Source organism: Eupeodes corollae, chromosome 1 (assembly GCF_945859685.1).
Source record: "Eupeodes corollae chromosome 1, idEupCoro1.1, whole genome shotgun sequence".
In the NCBI taxonomy this organism is placed as follows: domain Eukaryota; kingdom Metazoa; phylum Arthropoda; class Insecta; order Diptera; family Syrphidae; genus Eupeodes; species Eupeodes corollae.
This window is the reverse complement of record NC_079147.1, coordinates 159,893,244-159,910,066: the sequence shown is the minus strand read 5'-3', so window position 1 is coordinate 159,910,066 and position 16,823 is coordinate 159,893,244. Positions and strand designations below refer to the sequence as shown.

Genomic DNA, 16,823 nt, shown 5'->3' with positions numbered 1-16,823 from the left:
ACAAACAGCTGATTTGATAGACAGATAAATGGAATAGATTACTCCATTTTGGGACTTTTTTATGCTTGTATAACCAAAAATTATAGAAGAATTTTGTATATATAGGAATTTTCGCAACGTAACATAGAGCCTACATAAATCCTTATGCACTGCATAACCTTCATCCATCCAACTTCCATCTGTGTAGCGAATTATATTTATTGTTGCACCGCTTTAAGTTTTCCAAATAACAAATATCGTGTCCAAAAAATTAAACAACTTTTTCGGAAATTTTACGGTTTTATTTTCTAGAAAAAATGAGAATTATACATAGAAAATATTTAAAGCCAAACAAACTTACAAATTGGTATATATACAACGATGAACAAACATACAAAACTATTTAAAAATTCAATTCTAAACACTCCTTCACAAGATTTTAAAACAGAATGAAAATTGTTTCTGAAAATTTTGAAAAAAAAATAAAAATAAAAAAGTCAAAGAAAAAGCTGTTAGATATCACTGAAATAAGAAATAGTTTTTTGAACAAGTGGAAAATGAATTTTGCGATTTAAAAACTAATAAGCAAAAGATTATAAAACTAATGAAAAAATGATAAATCAAATATGGCTTGATGAGACTTATAAATAAGACTGTTAGTTATTATAAATCTCACCACAACTGAACAGAGCCATTTTCCACAACGAATCAGTTCAGCAACGTTCTGCCATTCCAATCATTCCAATTCCAGTTGTTTTCCAAACTTCATTCTGCAAATTTGACTTGGTGTGCTCTGCTGGGCTGTCTCGTTGGTTGGTATCGGTGCTCTATCGCCTCGAACTCTATTCATATAAAATTAAAAATAAGTTTTTTTTTGTTTTTTTAACTTAATTCAATCCAAAAATGTCTTCATTTTAATTTTTTTAAGAAAAACAGAAAACACATCGGAACATTGTGCGTTTTTAAAAGTGTCAAGCCGGACAAATCGCTTGTCCAATTATTTGTGAAGTGCGCATTTTGACTAAAAATAAAAAGAGGAACCATCTTTGGATAGAAAATACCCTTTCCTCCACCACCACCACCTCGTATTCCTTTCATCATTTTTATTGGGAACGAACGAAACTTCCTTTTACGGTAAGTTAGAGCCATTTAAAGACAATAATAATTGTAATTCACGTCTCGAATAAATATGAATTATACTTCCTGGAATTATTTAATTTTTTTTTGATTTAAATTTATTGATTCTAACTCGTATCCCTTTGTCTAAAGATAAACAATACATTAAAGGGGTAAAATATCTTCGTTTCGGTCTCCGTCTCTAACTCCACTTCACCAGTTGGCAGAGGGTTTTATCTTTTTTTTATCTTCTCTTGTTCGATGATAGGAAGTGGCATTTCGCTTGACATTCATTTTCTTCTTGTATCTCCCCTTCTCATTGTGCCCCTGCCTTGCCTGCTCCTTGGCCATTAGTTTTCATTCAGCATAATGTATCATCAACACCCTTAAAATTAAGAAGCAATTTCTATAGCCAAGCCCATTTCCTTACACTCGTATCATTTTCTTCCTCAATTATCTCCTTTCAGGGCCTTGGCTGCTTCTGTGTCGTGGTTCGCGGCGTTAAAGAGAAGAGGGCAAAGGCAAAAACACAGTTCGCCTGTTCTCAGTTCATTTTGTGTGTTCTATTTCTTTGATAAGAATAAGAAGAAGGCCAATTATTTCGGAAAATACCGAATTATGTCGACCACTGCGAATTTTTATGAAATTCTTCAATGCAGTGAGTCTGCCACCTTGGAAGAGCTCAAGCATAAGTACAAGCAACTCATTTTGCAATACCATCCGGATAAGATGAATGACCTCTCCGACTCCCTGCCATCGTCATCATCTGTGAGCGAAAACAACTACGATGATGCATGCTCCTTCCATCAGATTAACACCGCTTGGAATACATTGAAAGACCCCACCAAACGTAAGCTCTACGATGCCGAATTGTGTCAGAATCGATTTCAATTGCACAACAATGTTTTCGATCGGCTGCGAATAGAAGATCTAGACACGGAAACTTACATCGATGATGATGATGATGGAACAGAGAGAACAATTAGAACTTGGCGATGTCGTTGTGGCGGGCAGTACATTTTTGAGGATGAAGCTGAAGCTGAAATATCCACGTATAACAACACCGATGAGCTGCTTATCGAATGCACCGAGTGCTCATTAGTTATAGTTTTAAGGAGGTGATGTATGTGGATGAATGAAAATGGGCTGGAAAAATAGGTCAGTGTGTTTTTGTTGTTGTTGTTTTTTTATTTTGAATTGCCACCAATAAAGCGAAACTTGATTTTTAAGTTGTAAAAAATTGTCTTTATTTGTTTGCGGTCGGTGGTGGGTGGAACAAAAAGGTGATTTAAGTGAAAATGCTTGTGATATTTTTGTTCAACTTTATTTCGTCTTCTAAATAAATTTTGTGTCAAGACAATAATTTTGGATTCAGTTATGGGAGTAATATAAATGTTGTTGTTCTTTCGCTAATTCTAGGAATAGGTTGTATTGATTTTTTGGGATTGATAAAAGTTTTGTTTTTGTGTTAAGTGAATTTGATGATTGATGTTTGAAACTCTTGAATGAGTGGGTGACGAGTGCTTGACATACATATTTAGTTTGACTTGATGAAAGAATGAAGTAAAATGTAGAGTTGCTAAATTTAGATAAAAAAAAGCTGAATAAAAGGCAACAATTCCAGGAATAGTTAAAAAAGCTGTATTTAGCTTAAAAAATTCGCTGCATGTTGCATAACATTTAATATTGAAGAGTAGTGTGGAGAAAAAATGAACGTATGTTTGCGTTTTCTTTTACATTTTCTGTGTTGAACAAAGCCATCAAAATAAGATGACATTCTTATTTTTTTTTGTAAATGATTGATTGCTTACATTCGAGATCAATAGCTTCGAAACCCTGAATACAGTAAGAACCGTCGAGGTCCTGTGGCCTTTATTTTTATTTTGTCTCTCAAGCGCTGCAATAAGTTGGCATAATACTCGCCGTTGATTGTTTTTCTTTTCTAAAGATCATCAATGAAAATTATCCCACGCTCATCCCAAAAAAACTGACGCCATGGCTTAGTCTGCAGATGGAACTGTCTTCGCCCTCTTTGGAGCCGATTATCCAGTTTCAATCCATTGTTTTGACTGTTATTTCGTTTCAGATGTGAAGTGATGGACCCATGTGCTGCTTTATTGCTTTAAAACTTCTCCAAACACTCAATTGAAACATTCTCACGGTGCTGTTTTTGTTTCACTATGATTATGATTAATTGCGGCAGGCATCTCACGCACAGCTTTCTCATGTCCGAATTTGCAGTCAATATGCGAGGTTCAGCACTTTTTTAAATGCACCATTTTGTGAATTTTCTTCACCATTTGTGTCGTGGTTACCTTATTCGACCTCGATATTGGTTGGACCGATACCTTTCAAATACTTACTTACTTAGGTCCTCAGACCTGTTAAGTCCGTTTTGAACCCTTTAAGGGGCATAGGGCCTCTACTACGCCTAAGCGCCTTTTACGTTTTCCGGAGATGTGTTTCAGCTCCCTCCAAATTTTGCCTAGTGATGCTGATTCCGCTTCGACTGTCCTGCGCCATGTGCTTCTCGGTCAGCTTCTTGTGTGAACGGATTCCACTGCATTGCTTGGCCTGCAATGCAGTGTTACGTCTTCGGATTATAGATTTTATAGGTTCGTGACATGTCCTTCTATGAAGGACCTTTATTAAAATAAGGGTTGGCCAGAAAATCCTTAGGATGTTACGAAGGCATCTATTTACGAAGGTTTGCAGCTATCTTGTTATGGCTGAAGTAACCTGCTGAACCCATAAAGAAGTACAGATTCGACATTTGTGCTCAACAGTCGCAGCTTTATTCTTAAGCTGATAGAGTTATTCTTCCAAATATTTGACAGCATACCGAAAGCCGCCTTTGCTTTACCGATGCGGCAGATGACGTTTTTTTCGGTTCCGCTTTCGATGGAAACGATACTTCCAAGCTCTACACTTTTTCCACGGGTTGCGAGAAAATATTTATTTGAGGGGATGGTCGGGTTCCGAGGCTGATCAGTTTGTTTTTGCCGGAATTAATATTCAGACCCACAACTTCTGCTTCTCTCTCCAAACTTGTTGTGATTTGATGGAGATCCATAATCCTATGAGAGAGTAAGCTAACATCGTCCGCGTAATCCAAGTGCTTTAAATAGGATGTCAAAGTCCATTGGATCCATCCGCTACCTGACAGAGTTGAGCGCAGTACATCGCTTATCACCAAAAAAACAGTATTGGCGAGAGAATACAGCACTGTCTGACTCCGCTTCGGATTTCAAAATCATCTGACAACCTACCATCGTGCAGAACGTGACACTTGGATCCATCCTATTTGCTGCTTTATTAATAGCAATTGGTTTTTCTGGGATGCCTCTCCTCCGCAAAGCCAACCAGATATACTCCCTGTTAACGCTATCAAAGGCCTTCTCGAAGTCGATGAACAGCAGGTGTAGTGGTGATCGATATTGAACACACTGTTCAATTATGATCCCCAGGGTGTTGATATGATCAATACAGGAGGATCCAGCGCGGAATCCTGCTTGTTCCGCATCAAGTGTGGCCTCAAGGTGTTCTCTGATGCGTTCCAGTATGACTTTTGCTACTATTTTGGCAACGGAAGGTAGAACGCAAAATTCCTCTCCAGTCATCGGGGAAGCTTTCGATGGTCCAGGCTTCTTTTTTAAGCGGATGAAGCAGTTCGCTTGATGAATTCCATCAAGTCCTACCGCTTTGTTATTCTTAAGTGCTTTAAATGCGGCAAGGATCTCATCTTTACTGGGAGGTGCGGTGCGGATTCGGGGAGTAGTTTCTTCAGGCGCTTCAGAAGGAATCGGCTGCACGGTTTAAAACCGAGGAAAAGTGTTCTTTCCACCTTCTTACTTGCTCATCCACCGAACTTATCACAGTACCGTCTACTTCTTTCACCAGGTGTTGCTTTGAGCTGTGTGTACCGTTCAGCTCTTTGGTTATTCTGTAAACGGTCCTGCTGTCGCACCTGTTTGCAGCATCTTCTGCGCCAAATCGTTGATGTAGTTACGCTTGTCACGGCATTCCAATAGTGTTCGATGTCGTCATGTACTGTGCTGCTGATTGTTCTCATTTCGTGTGACAGCTGGTTCCTAAATTGTTGACGGGTCGTAGGATCCTTTAGTCTGGCATGTTGAATTTTGGGGCTCGTGTTGTTCCGTTGGATCTTCGAACTGTAGCTGTAAGTAATCTTAGGGTAGCTATCATTAAGTGGTGGTCACGGGCAAATCCCATATCGGTGCTTCTTCTGTTTCCTTTCAAATAAAAGTATTGTATCACCTAAGCGCTATATATACGTCACCTCGGGTACTTCTGGGACTACCCTCGTATGACAAATCATTTTAGCCATTTAACTTTAGCTATTCAACATGTGTACGAAAGGTTTTGCTACAAAACCGAAGAAAAACGCAGGAAAAAATCATCAAATCTAATGATTGGAATCTCTTCATATCTGATATTTCTATGCAAGGGTTTTGTGCCATCTGATGGCGCTAACTAATAAGAAAAGATTTTCAAAAGAATGATCACCAGTTTTTCTTTCTGTCATTTGCACAGTTTTTGCTTTGTAAATTAGTTCGGTTATGAATCTTACAACCTTTTGATATTGTTGGACAATTTTTCGCTAAACGCTAACTTAATTGCAGAAATTAAGGATTCTTTGTATTTAAACTGACGACCACCCTCATCAGCTGTGGGTACTAACCATTAAATCAGGTGAGTTTTTTAAGGAAGTTCAAATTTAGCTTCTCTGTCGGAATAATTTCCTTATAATGGCTCTAATAATTGTTGATGTTAACTCCTCAACATTAAATGTTCCATAATAACTGACAGCTGTTAATATAACGATACCTCCTTCACAATTGTGGTAAATTTTTTAACACCTTTTCATTTTCTCAAACCGTGGAAATGAACCATCAGGGTCAGCGAAATTAAATAGTTTACAAATTTAAACATTTCTTTGAGAAGTCTTTCAGCCATGCTCTCGAATTCTCCTAAGACACGTTTTTGTTGTCTTTTGGCTTTGTTTGTCTCATCAAAACCCTGTAGAGGAACGCATCTATCTTCATTGTAAAGGTACTTGTTAAAACCTTTACCAAACCTCTCTACCTCTCTATGGTGCACATTTTCACATTCATTCTGAAATATGGCGAAAAATTCAAAGGTTAAATCACAAATATTCAAGATTTGTAATAGTTTTCCCACAAAGCAAAGTGCTTATCAGCAGGCGGTTATAAACAATAGTTATTATTATTATTTTATTTAACGTAGAGATTGAATTCATGATGAAATTGAAGTTTTATTTTGAGAATAATAAACTTAACATAATCCATTAGGTATTCAGCAATACTTATTTGACTTATAGAACAAAATGCAATTCTAACAGAGGTTTTTTCAATTTCTTTCTTTCGTTTCTTAAAATTTCTTATACTTTTCATATTCTGTGGTAATTCATTTATTGTTTTTGGAAGAATGTATCTGAGCTCTCTGTTCCCATATAAGTTGAAAGTTGACGGGATTTCAACTATTCCAAGTGCTCTTCTTCTAGTATTTAGACCATGTCTTATTGGCTGTAGGAATCTTTGGTCATCCATTTAATGCTGTAAAGTAGTCATGCGATATATTGCGTTTACATCTAGAACTTTGAAGTGTGCATAAGAAGGTTTAATTATTTTAATCAGACGATGTTGGAGATTCAGTATTTTATCGACATGTGTTTTTTAAGCTTTTTACCAGGCCAGGATTCCATGTCGAATTCGAGATTCCGCGAGCGAATAATAAAATTGCTTAAGTACTTCGAAGTTTGAAAATCTTTTGAGGTAAACCAAGGCAAATAGGGTAATTTTTAGTTGAAGGCGTAAAGTGTTAATATGTTCACGCCAAAGCAGATGTTTGTCCATGATAAGTCCAAGATACTTTTTCTTTTTGACGATTTCGATTGGTTGCTTGTTGGCTGACAATGGACAGTGATCGTTTCGGTGATATATGTTGAAAAGGTCTTTCTGTTGAAATGGGTGGCGTATATGCATAACTTTTGTTTTAGCATTTATAACCACTTCATGGTCATGGCACCACTTACTGCTGAATTCATAGTTTTGTGTTTGACTATAATGGCTATATCGTCAACATATGCATATGCTGTATTAGTTTTAAGCAATCGTAGTAGTTCATTAGAATAAAGTATGAACAAAATAGGTCTCAATTTGGAGCCTTGTAGAACGCCATATATGGTAGGATTTTCTTCACTCAAAGTTCATGTTACCTTAATCTTTATCGTCCTATCAGTAATATGAGCCAGTCTGATAAACATCATCTGATACCAATTTTGTTCAAGCTTTCAAGAAGTTTTTCTGGGCTAAGGGTGTCAAAGTTTTTGCTGAAGTCCATTAACAGGACAAGAACATGGTGATTACGATTAAGGCCTGCATGAATTGTATTTGATAATTCTCCTAACAGCTTTCCCGTAATCTTTCGTTTTTGAAATCCGTATTGGTTTGGGTGCAAGATTTGATATTTGTTTACAAATAAATTGAATCGTTTGACAATTACTTCCTCCAAGCATTTTTTGACATGAAAGCGATCGGTCTATAGATTTCGGTTTTGTTTTTTTTTTTCCCGTCTTTATAAATGGATAATGCTACGATTTATTATGGCTACTAAACGGTGTCCCAAAATTAACGCAAGATTTGAACTAAATAGAAAACGCCGTTTTTAGTCTTTTGATAGTTATATTTTTATTGACTCGTAAAGTACATAGGATAGGGTTATGTATGGAATAACACATCGGACAAATGGCCTCCACGGCTTTGCATGCACATGTGCACTCTTTTGTTGAAATTTTCCATGACCATTCTGCATAAATGTGTCTGAATTTCGTTGATGCAGCGTTGAAGCTCCTCCTTTAATGCACGGGTGGTTGTGGGCTTGTTGACATAGACTTGTGATTTCAAATAACTCCATAAAAAGAAGTCTAATGGTGTTAAATCACACGATCTAGGAGGCCAATTTTGATCACCGAAACGAGAGAGTACACGACCTGGAAATGTCTCATGCAGTAATTAAATTGTTTCACGGGCTGTATGACATGTGGCACCGTCTTGTTGAAACCACATATTGGACACATCAATATCATCCAACTTTGGCAGAAAGAACTGTGTAATCATGTCGCGATATCAAACACCAGTAACAGTCACTGCTTGACCAGCATCATTTTCAAAAAAATATGGCCCAATTATGCCTCCAGCCCAAAATCCACACCATACAGTCACGCGTTGTGGATGCATTTGTTTTTCGACTATCACCTGTGGGTTCTTGTTTTTGGACGACCAGTGTGTTTGGCGTCTCCAACGGATCCAGTCTCCATGAATTTTTCAATTAATCTCTTCACAGTTGACGAAGTTAAAACACTATTCCGACCATATTTTGTATGAAATTTTGAACTGCAGCCGCCAAGCTTTCACTATTTTTGAAATATTCTTTAATAATGAAGACAGGTTTTTTCTATCGTTTAACGCTCCATTTTTAATAACCCTATACTGTTAGCTGTCAAATTGCTTTTTTTTCAGGGTTGCCAACACTTTACTGCACAAATGGCGGCAAATTAAAATCTTGCGTTAATTTTGGGACACCCTTTACATCCGATGCAAAAATTTCTGCGTTCATTTGGAGATCAATTGGTCTTATGTTATCTGCCCCAGGTCCTTTTTTGGTGTTTACATATATTGCTCAGAATTTGAAATATCTCTTATCAGCTGGCCTCTTCAATGAAAATACTGTGCTGTACTTGTAAGTTTTCATGGTTCATCGTTTTTGTTTTAATGTTGCACATATGCATAATGTTCACTTCTTCCTAAAAGCTCATTTATCACGCTCCATGTCTTTCTAAGGTCGTATTGTGCATTTATAGATGTTGTTTGTAAAAGTTTTCTTTTATCATTTGAATGGATTTGTTTACAAAATTTCGCAAGTTTGGTCAGTTTGGAGCAAGACTTTTAATGAAACCATTACAGAAGCGTAGACATGGTTATATTTGATTCTTGAAACAACATTTTTTGTTTGATATGTTGGTATGGCATAAATTGTTTGGTTTTCTTAATTATACATTTTTTTAACGGTAAAAAACTTTTCATTCGAAAAGAAAAATGATTTTATGCTCAATTCTCGCGTGACACAGTAAAATGTCGAACAGATTCCGTACATCGTCTGAACACCCTTATAGTTTGCGTACAATAATTTAATTGTAGCATTCGCGCTGGTTTTTAAACTTTTTACTGGCGCCAGAACCGCAAATATGTGTGGGTTTTTATATTTCGTCTACTCGTAGCTTAACATAAAGTGCTCGTACTTATGAAGAATTGTGTAAGATCATTGGTTGGTTGTTTATCCGGCTTCCTATCAATTAGGGGTATCAGTCTGTGATATTGCGTTCTTCCATCGGTTGCGGTCCTTTGTAAGCGCTCTTGCACCAGTAACCTAGTCTTTGTAGCGGATGCTCGGTCTTCCTCGTCGTCTCGAACCTGGAAGATTTTGAAGATTTCTTTGCTGGACCCTTGTTGTCCATTTGATCGATGTGGCTGGCCCAGTTCCGCATCGTGATACAGTTCATACAGTTTATGATTAAATCTTTTCCTCCGTTTGGTCTTTTTGCATATAGGACGAAATATCAGCTGAAGAATTTTTCTCTCGAAATTTCGCTGTATCAATTCCCCTATTTTGTGGCTCAGCACTTGGCGCCGTAGAGTAGAACTGTTTAAATTGGTAAAATAGACCATAAACATTTTGAGTTCAGAATTTTGTAACGTATGTCCACGAAGCTCTTTCACCATACAACACAAATATGTTCTCATCTGTTCACTTAAAAGCAATTTTTTCTAACGTGACTGCGTCAGCGTTTCTTGAGCAATTTATAGAGTTATCATTCAAGATGACAAATACTTTATTTCCTTCTCATTACCAAAGTAAGTTGCTAGAATACAAAGTGCCTCATTAAATTTATCAAATTATTTTTAAAACGAAAAGATTTTTAAAAAATCCATTACCGAATAAAAAGTGAATCCAGTTTTTGTTCTCCACTCTTCTGATAGCAAGAGTGACGAATTAGTTCATAAGAAAACATGTGCTGTGACGCTTTAATTGCATTACAAAACCACATCAAGACATCATTTCAATTGAATTAATCATTTCTATTGATTCAAATTGCATATAAGTAATACGTATGTACATAGTGTGAGTATTTGTTTTCGATTTGAAGAAAGCAAAAGTGTTTTGTGTTGTTGTTGTTTTATTTCACATTGATATCACACACTGAGAAACACAAGCTTCTACTGGAAGTTCATTTGTAATTCAAAACGTCGTCGTTGTCGCGTCGCTCGTCGTCTTGACGTTTACTTAACATTGTCAAACCAAACATTGCAATACTCATGAATAGGTCTTTTTAAATCGTGTAATTCTTCCATTCCATACTTATTTTGTGTTAAATAAATAATAAAAAGTCAATTGTTTTCAACATCGTTTTCTGTTTCTTTTTTTTATTTTAAACAACAAACGACAAAAGGTAATTCTCTGGTAGACCTACATTTCGGAGCAAACAATATTTTCCAACTTTAACCCAGTTAACAAGGTAATAAAATATAAAGCAGAACTCTTTTTCCATGTTTGTTGCATGGTACATTCTATATGGTATCCAGTTTTGTTTGCATCAATCCGGCACACTTCTCTTTTCTTTAAGTTTTATTATTTCCACTGGAGGATACTGTTATCATGAGAAGAAAGAATAGAAGCAAAAAAAAAAAATATATAAAACATTTATATAAAAATAAAGCTATTTTAAAGTGTAACCAGATAGAATGTAAACAAAATCCTTCTTGCCAGTGTTAGTTCCAGTTCCATTGCGCCAGTACCAAAGCTAGTGCAGATGTTGAACCAAAGATTCATGGATTAAACTGCTTTATTTGTGTGTTGTTTTTTTTTCGTTGCAACCGCATTATCGACCAGCCACTGATGATGATTGTGAAGGAAGTAGTTTGTTATTGGCAGGCTATATTAAGCGACCTTTGTGAAGTCCATTACTGATGCACGTTTTGTCTTCCGGACCGTCTTGTGTCATGTATTAATGCAGATAAATAAAAAATATATCCGGATGTAGTCGTAGACAACGCTGGACATGGGCGCACTTAGTATTTAAAGATAAAATTAGCAAATTGATAATTTTAATATTAAATTCGATTAATCTTTTAGAATCAAATATGATCATTTGTAATTGTTTAGATAGATAGATTTTTTAATTTATTTATTTTAGATAATATATTTTTTTATAATAAGCGCACACTACCCTTACTATGTAAAGACCCAGTGTGAGCACTAGGAAGAGAAGAGATAGTTTGAAAGTAGGTGTCGGTGCACATTGATTTTGTATTCCTGAATATTGCAATGGCTGGGTAAAACGAAGTGTGATAAGGTATTCCACATTCGCGTAGTACGACTAAAGAAAGAATCTCTATACTTGACAGTACGACCGAAGTTGTGCTCGAGGATATACTGATGAGCATTGCTAGGAGCGCGAGTATTATGGTTGAACTGTTTAAGGGGAGGAATGCAACTGGCTATTTCTCTTGAGCATAAACCGTTAAAATAACGGTAAAAAAGCATGAGACAAGAAACTTTACGACCATGTTCAAGCGACGTAAATGATCCTATGATAGTGTTATCACCGATTAATTTAAATGCTCTCCGTTCAATGCTGTCCAAGAGGCTTAAGTAGGTTGCAGGGGCACCAGCCCTGATATGGGAGTTATAGTCAAGCTTTGGACTTATATAAGTTTTGTAGATAACAGCCAGATCAGAGGGGGAGAAAAACTTCTTGCATCGCCTTAGAAAACCCAAAGATCTTGCGGCATTTTTGGCGACATGGCGTATGTGATCATTCCACAAAAGGTGGATGGTGATACACATACCGAGAATATCGAGATGTTCAGTCTCCTCAATGCAAGCGCCATATATGGATAATGGCAAGGGGGGTGTATCTCGCTTTAACGATACAAGACAGCATTACGTTTTCGAAGCATTGAATTCCACGCTGTTTTTTTATCCATTCAAAAATGCTGTTTAGGTTGGAATTTTGTCGTTGCAGTTCCACATCCGAAGAAGAGGGATGTGATTCTGAAAACTAATTTGAAACGCTGATAGTACTATCATCAGCGAAACAATGTATTGGATTAGAAGTTGCATACAGAGGGTCATTAATAAAAATGAAAAAGAGTGTTGGAGAAAGAACAGAGCCCTGGTAAACACCAGGTTCAGACTTAAACCCATCCAATACTACTTGTATTGAACGATCCAAAAGGTAATTACTAATCCAATGAAGCAGGGATTCGTAAAAACCGAAAGCACGCATTTTCGATGAGAGATTGGATGCCAAACCCTATCAAATGCTTTTGAAATATCAAGTGCAATAATCTTACTTTCTCCAAAACAATGTGAGAATTTGCTCCACTGTTCGGTGAGATGAACCATGAGATCACCAGTCGACCTATTGCTGCGAAAGCCGTACTGTCGGTCATTAAGAAGCTTTCGGTCTTCGAGATATTTCTTTAGCTGATAATTTACCAGCGTTTCCATGACCTCGGAAAGAAGAGATGTAAGTGCAATCGGTCGATAATTAGAGGGTGAGGAAGATTCGCCTTTTTATGAATAGGCTGGACAAATGCGGTTTTCCATCCGCTCGGAACGAGACCAGAGGAGTAGGACAGATGAAAAAGTTTACGCAGTGGTTTTTCCAGCGTTGGAGAACACCTCGTGTATTACGTGTATTAAGATCTTTTAGGATTCTCGCCACAGTGCGAAAAAAGATTATCCCCATAGAATCACTAACGCGCTCGATGACAGGCGGAGTCATAACAAATGGAGTGCATTGAAAACGAGACAAACTTACACTATAAGATATAATATTTTTTTAATATAGTGAAGCTTTTATATTGTATTGTATAGTACCCGTGGCGTGATGGTTAGTGCGTAGGACTGTCATGCCCAAGGTATTGAGTTTGATCTCTGCCTGTGCCACTTAGGCCAGTTTAATGGCGCATTCTGATACAACATGAATCTTGAGGCTTTCTTCTTAGCGCAATAAAACCAGTTTAGGTCCCTTACGAAACGTGAAAGGCTGATTATGTTAAAATTCTCGAGATAGTTTAGATAATTATAGAATAATTCTCCTGGGTAAGTCTTGCGGTTTTAGCTAGAGCAGGGCATGTAGTTCCATACAGCTCCTGCAAAAGTCATTTGAGAATACGCTTAGCCGCGTGGCGGGCTGTCTTATTAGATAGTGCCCAGTTGACACCGATTATCGAGCTTATATGCGATCTGTTTAGAGATAGCAAGCACCTTGATTGCTTTAAATCCAGTGTAGGCCAGATGTTTCTCGTGACCTGACACGTGATAGTGGTGTTATTCCACCTGATGTTTGCCTTCTTCATAGCGTCTTGCATTAGCAATAGTTTACATGTAGCGATTGATAAACCAGCATTAGCCAAACTTATAGGTAGAATGGCTTGTACTGTACCATTCCTTTTTTTTGGTATATAATTTACAGACACTCAAGGGGTTATAAGTACCCTTTATATGTTTATATGGAAGCACAGTGTGGTCTTAATGTTCTGAACATCAAAATGGGAGGGAAAAACACAGTTGGTTAAAGCATTCCACATTCTCGATGTGCGATCACTGGCATCATTTTTGGCATTCCTGGCGAGTTCCTCTGCCTTAAAATTTCCTGGAATTTCTCTATGGTCCGGCACCCAGCAAACGTGAATAATAAACTGTTGTGCCATCTCCATAAGAGAGCCAGAGACCAGAGATTTGATAGCGGCATATCTATCTGAGAACATACGGATATCAGATGTTGATATCACGATTTCTTTAAGCCAGCACAAGACTTCTTTTATCGCCAAAAGTTCCGCTGGACACACTCTACAATAATTGGAAAGCCGGAACGAGAGACTTGATTTCAGTCGTTCAGAATACACACCACCAGTAACCCCTTCATATGTTTTGGAAGTTGCTGTTTCAACGAACTCTATGCGACAAGAATTTAAGATCATAGCTGAAAAACGTTATGAAAGCTCGAGCTTATTCCTAGAAATAACAATACATTTTGATTTATTTGGGTTTATTTGGGTTTAGCACTAAACTATGATTATCCGACCATAGAAATATTGTTCTGAGACATGAAAACCGAAAATTAACCTAGACCTAGTGGGAATTAAACAACCCTCACAATTGGTCTTTATACATATAGAGGGTTTTCCAACTGATCCAGGAGCTGACACCAAACGATCATTCGTAGCGTCGTCGTGTGTTCTTACTTACTTACTTACTTAAGGTGGCGCTACAGTCCGGGGCGGACCTGGGCCTCAACCAACAAGCGTCTCAAGCCAGCTCGGTCCCTAGCTAGCTGTCTCCAGTTTCACACGCCAAGTTGGTTGAGGTCTGCACCCCCTGAGTGCGCCACCTGAGTCGCGGTCTTCCTGTACTGCGCCGTCCCTCGGGATTGGATTCTAAGACCTTCCGGGCTAGAGAGTGCGTACAGGATCGAAAATCACCCGAAGAATTTTTCTCCCTAAGACGCTCTCATCTTTCTTTGACAGGGTCCAGGCCTCAGCGCCATAAATGAGAACCGGGATGACGAGTGTCTTATAGATGGTGATTTTAGATTCCCGCGGGAGGACTTTACTTCTCAGTTGCCTTCTAAGTCCGAAGAAGCAGCGATTTGCAAGAGTTATTCTGCGTTTAATTTCAGCGCTGGTGTCGTTGTCTGTGTTTATAGTGGTGCCTAGGTGGACAAAGGCCTTAACTATCTCAAAGTAATAGCTGTCCATGGTGACGCTTGTCCAAGACGTCGTTGTTCAATGTCCTTTTTTTGATAACAGCATATACTTGGTCTTGCCTTCATTGACCTCTAAGCCCATCTTTGGACCTTTGGAAGATTGTGCCTCTAGTGTTCACGGTTGAGTTTTGAACAATTCTTTCCAGAACGATATTGAAGAAGTCGCGTGACAGTGCATCGCCTTGTCTAAAACCTTTTTTTTTCATCAAATGCATCGGTAAGATCTTTTCCGACCTTGATAGAGCAGCGTGCATTCTCCATCGTCATTCTGCACAAACGGATAAGTTTGACAGGGATGCCAAAACTAGACATTGCTCGGTAGAGCTCTTCCCTATAGATGCTGTCATACGTGGCATTAAAATCGATAAAGAGAGGGTGGGTATTGATTTAAAGTTCCTGGGTTTTTGCCAAGATCTGCCGTAGTGTGAATATTTGGTCGATAAAGTGGATTTTCCTGGTCTGAAGCCACACTGATAAGGACCAATCAGGTTGGTGACAAACGGCTTCAGACGCTCAAATAATACGGCAGATAGGATCTTAGATGCAATGTTGAGGAGACTGATGCCTCTGTAGTTGACGCAGTTTAGAGGGTCTGCTTTGTCATGTATCGGGCACACTATGCTGAGGCTCCACTCATCGGGCATGCTTTCTACCGACCATATTTTGCAGATGAGTTGGTGCATGCTCCCTACCAAGTCATCGCCTGCTGCTTTGAATAGTTCGGCGGTGATGCCATCAGCTCAAGCAGCTTTGTTTGACTTAAGTTTAGATATAGCTATCTTCATTTCGTCAAGGTCGGGTAGGCGGAATTGTTGATCTGCGTCGCCGAGGTTGAGTGGTTCTATCTCCCTTACAGCGGAATTCGGTTCGTCATCGCCGTTATATAATTTGGAGAAGTGATCTTTCCATATTCTCAGCATCGACTGTGGTTCTACTACGATGTTCCCTTGATCGTCTTTACAGGCTTCGGTTCGTGGCTGGTACCCTTGGGAGGTTTTTTTTACCTTTTGGTAAAATTTACGAATCTCATTCCTGTTGTGACATCCCTCTATCTCCTCGATCGCGCGCTTCTCATGCTCTCTTTTTTTCCGTCTAAGAAGCCGGTGTTCCTCTCTCCTCTTCTGCTCGTAGAGCTCGCGAGCAGCTCTCGTCCTTTTGTGCAGCGCCGTTTTGTATGCCTCTTGTTTCGCTGCGTGAGCTTGCCGGCATTCGTCGTCAAACCAGGGGTTTCGCTGTGGTGGCCGTGTGAAACCTAGCACTTCAGAGGCGGCATCTCTGATGGCTGCAAGGCAATGTTGCCAATGGTTTTCAATGCTTAATGCAGGAAGCATAGGACTCCTTAGGAGGTTATTAGAGACTCGATCAGAAAAGGACATGGCAGTCTCTTACGATTGTAGCCGTCTAACCTCGAATATGAGGCTTATGTTGGCGAATTTTGCCTTGATGCCTTGTCGTGATGCGTTCGCTCACACTGTTAAAACTCGAGACTTTTTGCCTGAGTCTAGTTCCAACAACACATCCACACCCAATAAACGCTGTCCTTGTTCTCGTTAGCAGTCGCCGTAGTTTGCATCGCAGTCTTTTAGTTTGCGTTTGTCCGGTCCATCCCATCGCACTTCTTGGATGGCGGTAATATCTGCCTTCCAGCAGTTTAGGGCTTCCGCTAATTGTTCGGCTGCACGTGGTCTGTTAAGGGATCTAACATTCCACGTACAAATCCAAAGTTCGTTGTACTTAATTAATTTGCTTGGGTTTTCTACAGTGAATCCGTCCGTATCCGAGGCTTGTTGGTGCTTCGCAACTAAGGTATTTTTACGTGGCCAGGAAGTCATCCCGAAGGTACAACCCCCAA

At 38.6% G+C, this 16,823-nt stretch overlaps 2 protein-coding genes across 3 annotated transcripts in view; both read left to right on the top strand.

The window, feature by feature from the left end:
* The first annotated feature begins 755 nt into the window (after nt 1-755).
* LOC129939692 (CDC42 small effector protein homolog) overlaps nt 756-16,823 on the top strand; it is a 49,701-nt gene continuing 33,633 nt past the window's right edge. Inside the window, exon 1 of one of the 2 annotated variants that reach the window (XM_056047800.1) lies at nt 756-1,113. The gene's annotated coding sequence lies outside the window, so the exon portion shown is untranslated. Of the gene's footprint in view, nt 1,114-10,459; nt 10,712-16,823 lie in introns of those variants that run through there. The other variant, XM_056047801.1, reaches the window with a different exon arrangement.
* Nucleotides 1,563-2,414, top strand: LOC129939693 (DPH4 homolog). The gene has a single exon (XM_056047803.1). It carries the CDS (start codon nt 1,714-1,716, stop codon nt 2,215-2,217), a length of 504 nt encoding a protein of 167 aa, XP_055903778.1. The 5' UTR covers nt 1,563-1,713; the 3' UTR covers nt 2,218-2,414.

Bases quoted from the DNA above. Each gene is read 5' to 3' on its own strand.
- LOC129939693 (XM_056047803.1), top strand. From the start codon at position 1,714: ATGTCGACCACTGCGAATTTTTATGAAATTCTTCAATGCAGTGAGTCT.